At 40.1% G+C, this 14159-nt stretch overlaps 1 protein-coding gene across 1 annotated transcript; it reads left to right on the top strand.

Moving 5' to 3' along the window:
• Positions 1-127: 127 nt before the first annotated feature.
• Positions 128-14000, top strand: LOC136421617 (microprocessor complex subunit DGCR8-like). The gene is made up of 16 exons (XM_066409076.1): positions 128-198; positions 908-1599; positions 3756-3898; positions 4357-4945; positions 5398-5502; positions 5980-6049; positions 6440-6509; positions 6793-6865; positions 7348-7449; positions 8100-8198; positions 8635-8708; positions 9003-9103; positions 9317-9416; positions 9836-9976; positions 11649-11756; positions 12240-14000. The coding sequence occupies exons 2-16, from the start codon at positions 1092-1094 to the stop codon at positions 12321-12323; spliced, it is 2367 nt and encodes a 788-aa protein (XP_066265173.1). The 5' UTR covers positions 128-198; positions 908-1091; the 3' UTR covers positions 12324-14000.
• The last annotated feature ends 159 nt before the right edge of the window (positions 14001-14159 follow it).

Below are 14159 nucleotides of genomic sequence, written 5' to 3'. Positions count from 1 at the left end.
ATAAATGTGAAATAGTGCATTGTTCAAGGTGTAAAAAAGAAACCTTTATCATCAAAATGTCGAGATGTCCTCTGAAATTTGCTGACAGATTTATAAAACTTGTTGCTGTGCAATGATATAAAAAAGGCGGAAATGACGTCATAACCGGAAGTGCGAGCAGGTTTAGTCTGCGGAAGGTCGCAGTGATGATCGTAGCAGGTAAATATGACCTTAATTACGTTTTTCTGACCTTGAAAGCGATCAGTTAATCATCAAGACCTTTCTGAACTATCTAGTGATATCGAGGAGCCAGTTTAGCAAACGTTTTGGTCGGGAAAATGCGGTTTTGTAAATTTTTAGTGGTCAGAAAAGTCGGCACGATATATTGTGATGAAAATCTTTTGCAGAGGATTTTCCAGGGAAAGTTAATTAAACTCATATATTTGCGGATCATGCTGAAAATTCGTTTAGATAATGTATTTTAGTTGTTATGATGGTGTATTGTGGAAGTCAAAAGATCCCATCTGGAAATCCACACATGTGTATAATAAAATTATTGTCCATCACGTTGTCACCAAAGGCCTTTGTTCAGTTAGAAAACCTTGACTTCAGACCTGCTTGGGATTAGAAGCAGAACCTTAAGTTCTAAAATCAACATTTACCCTAGCCACTGGTATTGATAGCCCTTTCACACTTCTGTCTGAGTATGCATGAGCAGCGACATTATAAATTGCGATGATAATGTCAAAGGTGAAGGCCCCTGAGACATCAACAAAACCTGTCTGGACATTGTTTTGCAGATCAAGACAATGTCGAGATGAGAACTGTTTACAAGCCAGGGGCCTTCACCTTTGACATTGCACATGTGTACAATCAAGGTACAATATATGTCATTTTCTTAATTGTCTGTCATTTTTTGTCATTCCAGATTGCCACTGACACAAGGAAACCAACACTTTAACATTCTTCCTTTCGAGCCACCGTGCAATGGATATATAGAGCTACTAGTCATTTGGAATGGGATGTTATAATAAGTTAAACTTAAAACTTAAAAGTGCAATGTTGGTATGAACTTCTAAAGTAAGTGGGAATTATTCTGCAATAGAAACGTCATGATGGAGGAAGAAATACTCGAACCTCCGACCAAAAAACTTAAGACGGGCGTCAATGGCTCAGAAGACGCAAATGTCAAACTTAAAGATCATCCGAATCAAACTGGTGAAACTAAGACGGCAAGTTCAAAACCTGAAACCAAAAATGGTGAAGAAACAACGACACAAACTTCTGACGAAAAGAAAAACCCAGGAGGTAAAGACTTGAACTTGGGTGAAACCAAACATACCAGGCTCGGAGGGTTGGGGGGTCCGGACGGTTTAGAATTCGACGTCATCGATGAATTCGAGATCACCGAGAAGGAGGAGAAAGGAAGCGGTCCAGTGGATGTGGAGGATCGTTACCATGGCAACGATGACATCTCGGATGATGAAGACATCGACATTGACGCGATGTTGGACGCCGGAGTGGCCCATTATAAGAAACATAGGGAGGAGCAGGATGGGGAGGGGAGGGACGGAGAGGCATCGGAAGAGCCCATCATCAAGTATAAAACTGTGCTGAAGTGTAAGTATGAAAAAATAATGTTTTTTTTTTTTTCTTTTTTTAGAAGTTTGTGGCTTTTTGCTTTGTTTTCATTTGTGCTTATGCTTTTGATAGGTTGATGCGTTTGTGTGTATGTGTGTGTGTGTGAGTTTATGAGTACCGATATGTGAGTTTTTGTGATTTTTTGTGTGTGTGCGAGTGTGTGTTTGTGTGTGTGTGTGTGTGTGTGTGTGTGTAGTTCTAAGTCACAGCAATGACTTTGTCACAACCATGCTTTTTCTCTGTCAATATCATATTCCTGTTTCCATGATTAAGTATCATTATTGCAAAGCTGTTTAAACTGTTGCTGGATCCATGATACTAAGGACTTTCCTGAAGATACAGTAACTGTCTATTTAGTCGCAATAAATATATATATAAAGACTAGGAAATGAAGGAATATTTTCAATGTTATATTGGAGCAATAATGTCGCAATGTTGGTACGATGCCATTTTATCAGGAGTGCCTACATGTAAGCCAAGAGAATGTGTAGGAATGGAACCCAGTACTTTGCAATTGGGGTGAGATTTGTATCAACCCTTGAACTGCGATGAGGGTTCATAGTTTTCTAGTTTCAGAATTGGAAGCCAGTACTTATAGGGAGAGGTAAGATTTGAACCCACGACCTCCCTCTGCGATGAGGGTAGTTTTTCCACTACTTCAGTGCTGTGGCGGGTGAAGTAGTAGTTGAACTATCTTCTTCACAGTGGCTCGCGCCCGATATGCAGTCCCCGAGGCCGGGAATAGAACCCTGTTCCTTTGGTTCTGTGCCTACACAAATAAAGCACACAGCTCACATGATGCAGTTGCTTGCAATTTTAATTCTGTTTGATAAACTGTTTACTGCTATATATCCTATAATTCAAATTTCAAGTAACTTAACAATAAGGAAATTTTGTATTTTTTTTACGGTCATGATTCTTTCATCAAGTTTGATCAAAAGTTAAACTTTATTAATTTATATGTATATACCTAAAACAGTAAGATTTAAAAGCTTGAATCATTTTATTGCTGAAGAAAAAAATCATGAATCAAATTAATAGAATTGAAAGAAAAGAAGTCAAAACAAATTTAAAAATAAACCTTCAGCACATGTGCTGTGAGTACCATACAAAGTCTCTCACATCTTTGGAAGTTTGTGCAAGTTGAAAAAAAAAACTTAGAAATCTACTATAAGTGTTTCTAAATTCTATGCTGAGTTTAGTTTAAATTTTCTTCGAAAATTTGTGCAAGTGGAAAGAAAGAAACAAGTCTACTATAAGTGTACATTTCTATGCTGAGTTTGGTTCCAGTTTTCTGTGCATGTCTCCGATCACGGCCTCCTCTCTACCGCTGCTTTGCTGTCGGAAATCGGTGCAATCCTCGCGTGTGTCGCTCCCTCCAGATGTTAAACTATCGTTCTGGGAACAGTCGCTCTTACAAGCTGTTCCCATGGAGATAGCTTAGCAACTTCTCCGCAACTGGCCTGAAGTCTCACCGTTACCGTACCTGTACACACATGCCGCGTGTCACACGCGTGTTCTTCTGTTGCATTCGACATGGTTGACTTGGACCTGATATATAGACAGGCATATACTTGTACCACCATATAACTATATCATATTACATATACATGTACCACATTTTTGGTTTATCCTTCAAGCTCTTTGGTAAGATTGAACCTAAACAATTATAGGGCAATCAAACACATCACCCAACACCATTTCCTCCACACCAGCAAGTATCTTTCACCCGTGCTCTGATGATATCACACTACAAGATGAAAATTACGCTTTTCTTACCAGGAGTTTCTCAGTGGCAAATAGATTTTACCACGAAATGCTTCTCACGTTTCAATTTAGAAGGCAGTGGGGAAAAGTGACACTTTCTTATTACAGATTCTGCAAAGACTTGTATGAAGGTTCATCAGTGAAAGTTATCAACATACTAATGAATTTACACGCTATTTCTGTTCACAAGCTAAAGCGCTTGCCAACAAGTTTTCGACCAATCCTCAGCTGGTTCCTCTCAAGTTGATTTGACCTGAAACCTAGGACCTGAGCAGAAGTGTGTTGTCAGCAACGGGTTAAAAGTGCCTGGCTAACTCTAATTCCATGACTGTTTCTTGTTGCCATGCTAACTTGTTTGCGCCATGTAGCTCTAGGACATGAACCGTTGGAGCCTCTGCCGGAGGGCTGGATTGTGACGACGCACAACTGCGGGATGCCCGTCTACCTGCACCGCGAGACGCGTGTCGTGTCGTGGTCGCGTCCGTACTTCCTCGGCACCGGCAGCATCAGGGTAACCTACCGTGTGATCGAATTACGAACATTTCCAACTACAGTAGACTGTTGTTTGAAAATTAATGAAATGTTGGCACTCTGAATATTGCGAAGTACAGAACAGTAAAGGTTAACATCGGATCATCTGTCTTCTGTTTTCTTTCTTGGCACTAGAAGCTCCTAACTTAAGCGATGCTCCCTTGGGTATATAGCCTATCAGCTAGGGAGAACAAAAATATAGAAATAATTGCCTAAGGTATAGGCTTAGACATGTAATTTTATGGAAAGTTCTACAAAAATGAGAATGCTGAAATGTATCCCATTTTTTTCTTGTAAATGTATGAATCGCATAGATTTTAGATACAGTAACTGTTCTAAAATGTGCCAAAAGACAATAACATTGTACATGTACTTGACTTGTTTGTAATGATGAGTAACCTCTCCCCTTGGTCCACTCCTCTGGTTCCTGTTTTGCAGAAACACAACATCCCCATCTCCAGCATCCCCTGTTTCCACTACATCAGGGAGAAGGAGAAGAAAGTGGGCCCCCTTTTCTATGACATCACCACACAAACCAATGACATCACCACCACCTGCACAGAAGGTGTTCCACACCCTGATGTCAAGGTGAAAACAGAGGTTGGCAATGTCTGCCCGTATAATGGTGATGAAAGCACAACAAGTGATGATGTCATCAAATCTGAAGCGCTGACTGAAGACAAAAGTGAAGATGTCATGAAGGGCATGGCAGGGTCAGAAGTAGTTCAAGGTCAAAATGGCGGAGAATCTGATGAAATCAGCACCAATGGCTCAACCAACCACAACTCGGCTCCAGGCAGCAATGAAGAGCATTCTGGGAAGCCTGCAGCGTGCACGTCAAGTGATGACCTGGTCGGCAGCTCAGAAATTGATGATGTCACCATTCCTGCTGATGTAGGCGTGTCTGAAGTGCCAGCAGAAGGGGAGACGGCTAGTCTGAACCAGAATGGAGGTAGTGACGGTGACGCCGTTTCCCCGGCAACAGTTGCCATGGCAACATCTTCTGACAACGGCACCAACCATGAAGGTAGTGTCCAGCTGATTTCTGTGGCATTGATGTCATGGCTAGCAGATGTTTATTGTTTGTTGTTGTTTACCCAATCATGAATGTTATGATTAATCATTTGTTAGACTTATCTTTATATCTGCATGGTCTACATCTGTTGTACAAATATTCATTGTCATAATTTGTTTATGCCTTTTGCAGGAAGAAGAAATGCGGTGGTTTTATGTTTGCGTTTTTTGCAGTCACCTCTTCATTGCAAACTTAAAATCTTAAAACCACGAACAGTTTTGTTCTGACTTCTGCCCGCCTAACCCCTTGTTTCTAGGGCAAACTTGAAACCACCATAAACACTCAATATTCTCCTTACTGCAAAATGAAATCCAACATGTTCCCTTTTAAAAGCTAGAGCCAGAATTAGATATTGTTGACAGTAAACACCAGTCTCTGACATGATCCCTGCACTGTATTTCCAGCTTCTACAAGCAGTAGTGCAGCAGAAGGAACGTTCCATTCTGCTCAAGGGGATGTGCAGCTTGGCCAGGCAGCCAAACTGGAGGTGTGTAGGGAAGAGTCAGCAGGTGAGATGATGGAACACCCCTCTTTGTTATATAGACTGGTCCAGGACTGGTAATCATTCAGATACACTGTTCAGGAGACAGAAAAGTTTGTTTTTCTCTCCTGCAATTTGATAGTATAGTCTGCAAGGACAGAATATTACAACAATGTACTTTGGTCTAATAAATCTATTTAAAAAAATTTGTACTGAGCCTTTTGTTTTGTCCAGTATTATTTGTTTAAGTCTAACTTTATAAACTGACTGACAGTAGAAGTATTTCAAAAGTTGGTGTATCCAATTTTATTTCTTTGGAATGGCGAAGCAATCAACATAGAATTAAACTTTCAAAATGCAAAGATGTTGAGGTAAAGATGGTAAAAAGTCATTTAATATAGCTCTCTGAGTAATAGTAACGGTTTGAATATTAGATCTAATACCACACAAAAAAATATTGCAATGACATTGATTTTTCCCCCTGGGCCACTTCTTCCCCCACCAGATGTTGATCAGTTCCGCAGCTACCTGGAGAGAAGGTTCAAGTTCGACACCATCACTATCCGCAAGTTCAGGTCAGCTGGCTGGGTTTTATCAATATACATTGTTTATCTATCTATGGGTGATATACATTGTTTTTTTGGAGATGTTCTGGCTGTCCTTGGAATTATTCTTGATATTCTTTAACCAAATAGTCTCTCTCTGGCTCATTCCCCGTCGTCGTAATAGTAATCCTGTTGTATCAGCACAATTGCCACAATTGCCACCCTTAGTACCACTTGTATGAACAGCATATGTATGTCCAGAGGCAGATTCACACACTGGACTTCACATGCTATTCTTCTTCTTCTTGTCGTCCTGACGGACGGTCAGTTCAACGTCGTTGCTATACTATACATGTATACCTGAATTCCAAAGATATTTATAAGAAAACAGGTCCTGATGTTTGGTCTTGTGTTTCCTAGGACCTGGGCAGAGCGTAGACAACACAACAAACTCATGAAGAAAAAAGAACTGGAGGATCGACCAACACTGGTACTCTTTTTGTGACAGGAATCTTCACTCTTCAAAGACGATTGCAATAAATTGTTGTTTATATCTTATTTTTGAAAACAAAAGAAAATTTAGCTAATTTTGTCAGATTAACATTAAGATGAAAGGTAAAACTTTCCTGATTTAGTTTCCAAATTCCCAATTTGTTTATAGGCTTGGTAAATCAAAGATAAACAGTGCTTTGTGCATGCAGCCCCTGAATCAAAAGTGTTTAATACTGTTAATAAATGCCTTCAAAATGTACATGTGTCTCCCCCTTCTCCAGTCCTCCAACGCCAAAGTCATCACCCTGTCTGTCCCTGCAGCGGACAGCAACAAACCTTCAGGGCAGAAGAGAGGTGGGTGGCAGGCCTTAGATATTTCCTTATTCCTTAAGTTTTAATCTTAATATTAGTCCTTGCAGACTTCCTTATCCCTACAACTATTGATCTTAATGTTGACCACATGGTTGTCTTTGTATTCAGCATAAACTTTGATAAAGTCAGGATAAACACAGAGTGTGAATTTTGATTCTTATGGAGATAGTAATCATCAGGCTAAAACTGAACTGTGTGTAGACTAACAGTCAAGATTCTATGGTCCGCGGAAACAATATGGGATGTGGCTATGTACAAGTGACTTCCTCTGGGTAAGGACCACCTGGTCATTGAGACCACTTTTCGGTGTGCTCTCTTAGATAATCATTCTTATTGACAAAAGCATTAGCTGACCACCTGTCGACATAGATCAGATTTTTATTGGTCCCAACTATCAGTTGGTCTTATTGGGCAGTTTTGATTGTACTTTTAATAAATGTGTTTATGTCTTGGTCTTGTTTTAGAATTCCTGTTGAACCCTGCTGGGAAGTCGTCCGTCTGCATCCTGCATGAGTACACACAGCGAGTCATGAGGGCACAGCCTCAGTACCAGTACACGGAGTGTGGTAAGGGTTGTTTCTTTTTCTATGTTTCTTATCATATAGTGGAACTCGTTGCCACCAAGTACATGTAAGGTATGAGTATGTTACCCCAAAGCTATACAGATGCAGATACAGAATTTGAAGCTGGTGTGTTACACTGAAGGGCGGTTATACCAGGTATAGAGATACAGATACAGAAACCCTCAGGTAATACTCTAGTACCAAATTTCAAGTCTTTAAAGATAAACTTGCTGCTTTCTCTGCTAGTCTTGGCACTCAGCACTTATAATTATACATGTAGGAAGAAGCTGAACACATTTTAGTACCAGTAAACTAGCTAATAGTATATACATGTACTGTAGCTTCCTACTGTTAGTAGTGGTCATGTGTGGCCCAAGGGTTAGACATATAGAAACAGAGATGGGCATCGCCCCTATACACAGAAAGGCGTGGGGAGGATTTGAACTAACTACACATAACTTCATATCAAATTATCACATAGCAAGATGGCGTCGACCAATCAGAAGCCTCCCATCCCCATGTGTTATGGGGCCATAACACACTCGGTGATTTTATTCGATGGTTATAGCACATGACCAGGCGTTATGCCACCATAAACACCTCGGGGCGGGTCATTAACCCTTAATTATTGGTTCTGTTCTTCCCTTGTTCAGACAACGCAGCGGAGCCTTTTGCTGCCACAGTGGAAATCCAGAGCATCAAGTACGGGACCGGGACAGCAAGCAGTAAGAAACAGGCTAAGCTCAAGGCAGGTGGGTAGCAACAAAGTTCATTTCAAATGTTTATGGATTTTGAATGGTCATGAAAGTTTGGCATGTTTGATTAGACATAAAAGTAGAATGTATACATGCATAAGTATGTGTGTATGCTTGTACATTTACATGCAGACAGAAATAAAGGTAATTAATAGTGATCTGGAAATGAGCATGCTCTATGAGTACTACTCTACTGTATGATCCTGTAAAGAGTTGAACATAGAACCTTTGATGTGATACTCTTGATCATGACATGAGGCAAATATGTTCTACACTGTATGTACATGTATGTACATGTATGGGATAAAGGAGTAGTGTCTGCGAATGTACTACAGTCAGTTAAATGATGAGCAATGTTACTTTTTGAGGTCCCAAGGATCTTGATTTTCATAAATACCAAAAAAATGATGTTATCTGTTCTCCAAATTTGCAGCCAAGGCGACCCTGGAGATCCTGATCCCTGACCTCTACAAGCAGAACAGCGAGGCCGTGTCAGAGGAGATGGAGGTGAGATGGGGTCAGAGTTCACCTGGGGTTACAGGTCATCAGCATGGTCAGAGTTCAGACTGGGTCGCTAGACCACACATACCAGCCAGTGGTTAGCAACTTCATATCAGGAACATAAATTCAGTGGATCAACTTTTAACTTGCATACGAAGAATTAAGTCCTGAACTTGACGTACAATGTACAATGTATACCTGCAATGAGGAGAGTTTTGTAGTCTATCAGTCACATGTATCATACAGATGCCTTTAAATATACATGTATGTAAAATTCTGGATTTATCTACTTCTTTTCAGTACTTTGACCACATTGGAGTCGAGGACAGCCGAGTGTACGAACTCTGCAGCAAGGCCGGTCAGCTGTCTCCCTACCAGATGCTCACCGAGTGCCTCAAGAGGTCAGAGGGCATTTTATTACACTGTACTCTCCTTTCACCAGTAATTCTCGTGTGCTGTCCTCTGGTTGTTAGTGAAGCAGTTTGTCTTGGATTCGTGAATGAGGATTTCAGAGCAATTAAGGGAGAGATAGGATAATGGTGATTTTTTTGAAATTTTGAAATGGCAACATCACGATCAGCAACCACTGACTTCTTTATTTCCGTGTTCCGCAGGAATTTTGGAATGGCCGACACAGACATCAAGTTTGACGTCGCGGTGGGTAAGCACCAGAAGAGCCAGTACACCATGACGGTGGGCAAACACACTGTACAGGTACGGCACCATTCTCTGCAGGTTATGGAACATTGAATGTTTTTGCATGTTGCAAAGTTACAACTTGGTTGTTTCTTAACTTTTCATGCAGAAAGGTTGAAGATAAGAATGGAAAATGAATGGTGTGTTTTCTGCATGGTAGTTGAAAACACACAACATGTGTACATTTCTTGTCATGGCTCCAAAGTTTAACATTTTCCTACATACCTGCACTGGACTCGATAGCATTCCAAATTACCAGCACCACACGTACATTTCTGGCCCCTTTAGTTGATCAAGAATAACGTTTTGAAGATGTCTCTAGTACATGTAGAACCATTGAAATCTGTTGTGTTGAAGAATACTGTAACTAGTGTAAGTACTACAAAGAATGTACATGGAAGTTATTTCGGCCCTTACTACATGTATGCATCCTTCAGGACTGGTGCAAGAATAAGAGGATAGGGAAGCAGCTGGCGTCTCAGGCCATCCTGCAGAAACTCCACCCGCACATCAAGACGTGGGGGTCGCTCATAAGGATGTACGGGCGAGACTCCTCCAACTTTCTTAAGGAGAAAAAGGTAAGAAACTCCACCCGCACATCAAGACATGGGGGTCGCTCATAAGGATGTACGGGCGAGACTCCTCCAACTTTCTTAAGGAGAAAAAGGTAAGAAACTCCACCCGCACATCAAGACATGGGGGTCGCTCATAAGGATGTACGGGCGAGACTCCTCCAACTTTCTTAAGGAGAAAAAGGTAAGAAACTCCACCCGCACATCAAGACATGGGGGTCGCTCATAAGGATGTACGGGCGAGACTCCTCCAACTTTCTTAAGGAGAAAAAGGTAAGAAACTCCACCCGCACATCAAGACATGGGGGTCGCTCATAAGGATGTACGGACGAGACTCCTCCAACTTTCTTAAGGAGAAAAAGGTAAGAATCTCCACCCGCACATCAAGACGTGGGGGTCCCTTATAAGGATGTACGGACGAGACTCCTCCAACTTTCTTAAGGAGAAAAAGGTAAGAAACTCCACCCGCACATCAAGACATGGGGGTCGCTCATAAGGATGTACGGACGAGACTCCTCCAACTTTCTTAAGGAGAAAAAGGTAAGAAACTCCACCCGCACATCAAGACTTGGGGGTCGCTTATAAGGATGTACGGACGAGACTCCTCCAACTTTCTTAAGGAGAAAAAGGTAACTGTTAAAATCCTAAGGACTCTACAGCCACACATCATGAGCAAGATTTCCCATTCTTAGTTTGTATGGTATAGATATACATTTAGTAAGCAAATTTTAGGGTAACATCAATTTTAAAAGAAGATCAACATGAAAACAGACTCTGAGGGAAAGTTGTAGCTACATGTAGGTACTTAACAGTTAGATGACACTTTTCCTCTGCCAGATGTCTGCTTGCCACGATTTTACATAAAAGTGTTCAAGAACCAACAAAGTTTGTGTGGCCTTCATCATCCTTTTGTTGTGCTGGGTGCAGATGGATGTCCATGACTCTCTTCCCCCACCTCTCCATATATATATATCCTCTTGACAAACATTTAATCATTACACACAACATAAAAAGATTGCTCTGGGGAGCTTTCGAGACGAACTCTCTGTCTCTTTGTCAACCCGGTAATAAAGTCAGATCTCGGCTTGGAGTTCTCTTGTCACGTGACTTGATGTTGATTATCACGTGACAAGAGACAGTCATATACAGGCTTGAGATAGTGACGCCCCCTGTCCCTGTTTAAGGTACTGCATTGTCTGCGGATTTGGATCGCCTCCTGAACACCTCTAGAAAACCAGTCGGAGTCCTGATCCAGCACTTTCACATATATATATCCTCCATAGCTCCAGGTAGCATGCATCCTCACACAACTGTTAATGATGTGCATTGTATGGTGTGGCCTTTCCATACTTTAATGTTCACCCAAATGGCCCAAACTCAACCTGTTCTGTCTACAGGAGGAGGAACGAAGTATCCTAGAGCTGAAACAGTTCTATTGTACTGTCTTGTATCTACATAATGTGTACCACCAGTGCTGTACAGGTTTGTTTGTGTGTTGAGATTCTCTGAATAACATTTGTACATTTTGTTCCATTTCCAGGAGGAAGAACAGAGTATCCTGGAACTGACCCAGTTCCATCATACATTGTACTTGTATCTACCACCAGTGCTGTAAGAGTTTGTTTGTGTGCTAAGATTCTCTGAATGATATTTGTATGTTTCGTTCCTTCTCCAGGAGGAGGAGCAGAGTATCCTTGAGCTGACTCAGTTCTCCAAGAAAAACCGGCCCAACATGAAGATCATAGACAAGCTGCAAATAGAGATGAGGAAACTCAAGGAGCAGCGGGTGAGATGTTATAAGTCTCTATTGTCTTCTGATATACTTACTCATAAAAAGACAGAGTCATTACATTCAGTTTTAGTGGAAAATGCATGCTTACTTCAGTTTCTGGTTTTGTTTCCTTCAGCTTTAGTTTGCAAAATGATATTATCAACAAAAAACTGACATTTAACATCAGAAAGAGTATGTGTAAAGCCTTGTTGTAAGATAATAAACAAAACATCCAAGGTGTGTTACCTTATGCTAAATGTTTATTGCTTGCTTGCTTTCATGCTTGTTTGATTGTACTTTTAGACTATGATTTGCAAAAGTTCTTATCCGTATACTCAGAATCAGTTTTCCATCAAGAATTTGCATTAAACCCATTATTAAATTTATTATAATAACTAAATGTATGTACATTTGTATGTCTATCTGTTTTAACACTGATTCTGTTACATGTAGCTATTTACTTCTTAAGGTTTATTATCTTTTCTTTCACAATTTCAGGATGCGCTGACTGGAAAGAGGAAGTTTAACCCAGGCAACGTGGAGAAACCTCCAAACTCACTTCTGTGCACCCTGGACGTCTGAGCTGCCTGCGCTTCTCAAGCCACAACCCAACTTCTGCCAGCAAATGTAGAAATACTATTTAATCAGCATGAAAGTTCATCTGAGTTGGTAAAATACATTATGAAGCTGAAGTAAACTGTTCTCCGACTAAAAAATTGGGCTCACCGGCATTTTGGACTAACTCTCTTCATCTTTCCTACCTTTGAACTCATTTATGTTTGCTAGGATTTGATTTCTTGGTAATGCTTGGGTCACATTTCCTAACCAGGGCCCAGCCGGGCTGTTTGCAGAAACGAAAAATCAAAGTGTATGTCAATAGATTTGCACAAGCTATGCTCTTAAATGATTTTGGGTACGTTTTGTGTTTTTGTTGTCTTATATATTATACTTTTCGTTCCCAAAGACTACCCGGCCGGGCCCCGGATTGGAAATGTGACCCTAGCATAAGAGGGAATAGAGGCATCTGAGTGTTTGAATTTTGCGGTTGACAAAACTGTAGTAATGCAGTGCAAGACCATGTTATGGTTTTATGTTGGAGATGTCTCCTAGAAAACCATGAAAAACAGCCATCGCAAATATTTTATGATTTACAATTTTTCCTTTACCGTCTTCTCCAAAAGTCAGAAGGAAGCCGTCTTCTCTGATGAATGTAGAAATATTTCTCTACACATGTTTTGCTAAAATGCATACAATGCAGCAGTGCCCCCTGACAGAAAACTTTGTACTGCAGGATGTTTAAGTTCATATTATACAACTCCTCCCAAACCTTTAAAGACTCATAAAAAGATGTGTATTAGACTGGTCCATCAGATCTATAGATTGGAATTTTAATTAATTTAACAAAGATTAAAAGTCCACTAAAGGTAGGATAATGTTGAAGTTGGAAAAGTTGGTTTGATTGTCAATGGTATCTGGATACAGATATTTTGCTAAATGTTATTTTCACTTTCTCATTTAGCCATGGCCTACCTGCAACAGATATTGTTTAAACCAACAGCACACAAAAATTAACGCAGAGAAAATTTCATTTTTAGAGCACACCACTCACTGCAACAATGATTTATCTACTGTGTTACACATTGTTTACATTTTCACATGTATATGTTATTACTTAATATAGTTATGCAGTATAGAATTCCTTTTAAAAGCTTTTCAAATAGTCTGCCACAATAAGTGCATGCTGCAACATATTCAGTGTGTCCTTAAGTAATTTCAAGCATTGCTTGAAGCTGTGTTTTTTAAACAAGACAAATATCTTGTACATGTGCTTGTCATGGGACTTTTGTTGCACCAGGCCGCACATTTAAGCTTGTTGCATTTATATTTATAGACGGACTTTGAAAAAAGTTAGACAAAAAGGCAAGTTACAGCATGCATATACATTGTAGTGGATGGTTCTGTCATGCACATTCAAATGTTATAGATTGTAAGTTTAGCTACCAACATGTTTTGAAGTTGTCATTTCTGAAACCAGTTTGGGACAGCAATGGAATAATTATGACTGGAGGTAGTTTTCTATAACAGTCACACGGAGTGGTTTGATTTTTTGTAATGTAAAGATTTGAGGTTTGAAGGTCCAAAAATGATGTTTCCATGTTCTTCTCTTTGATTATGTGAGGAAATGATTTGATGTGCAAATACAAGTCTTTTATTGGATCATGAACCAAAATATGAAGTAAAGTATGATCTCCAAACAGATGCAAGGTGTTGGCTTTTATTGCGCATCTCTTTATATTTTATAGATAATGTTTGTGTGTGCTTCTGTATGTATATATGTTGTGTGTGTGATTTTTGATAATCTGTAAATATGTATTGGATAGTAAATATCAATATGCTTAATATGAACAGTAGATTTCC

This window comes from Branchiostoma lanceolatum, chromosome 16 (genome assembly GCF_035083965.1).
Source record: "Branchiostoma lanceolatum isolate klBraLanc5 chromosome 16, klBraLanc5.hap2, whole genome shotgun sequence".
In the NCBI taxonomy this organism is placed as follows: Eukaryota; Metazoa; Chordata; class Leptocardii; order Amphioxiformes; family Branchiostomatidae; genus Branchiostoma; species Branchiostoma lanceolatum.
The sequence above is the reverse complement of the archived record's forward strand: the minus strand, read 5'-3'. Positions and strand labels throughout refer to the sequence as shown.

Coding starts and splice junctions, on each gene's coding strand:
- LOC136421617 (XM_066409076.1), top strand. CDS start 1,092: ATGATGGAGGAAGAAATACTCGAACCTCCGACCAAAAAACTTAAGACG. Junction 3,899..4,356: donor TCGGCACCGGCAGCATCAGG/GTAACCTACCGT, acceptor CCTGTTTTGCAG/AAACACAACATCCCCATCTC. Junction 5,503..5,979: donor GTGTAGGGAAGAGTCAGCAG/GTGAGATGATGG, acceptor TTCCCCCACCAG/ATGTTGATCAGTTCCGCAGC.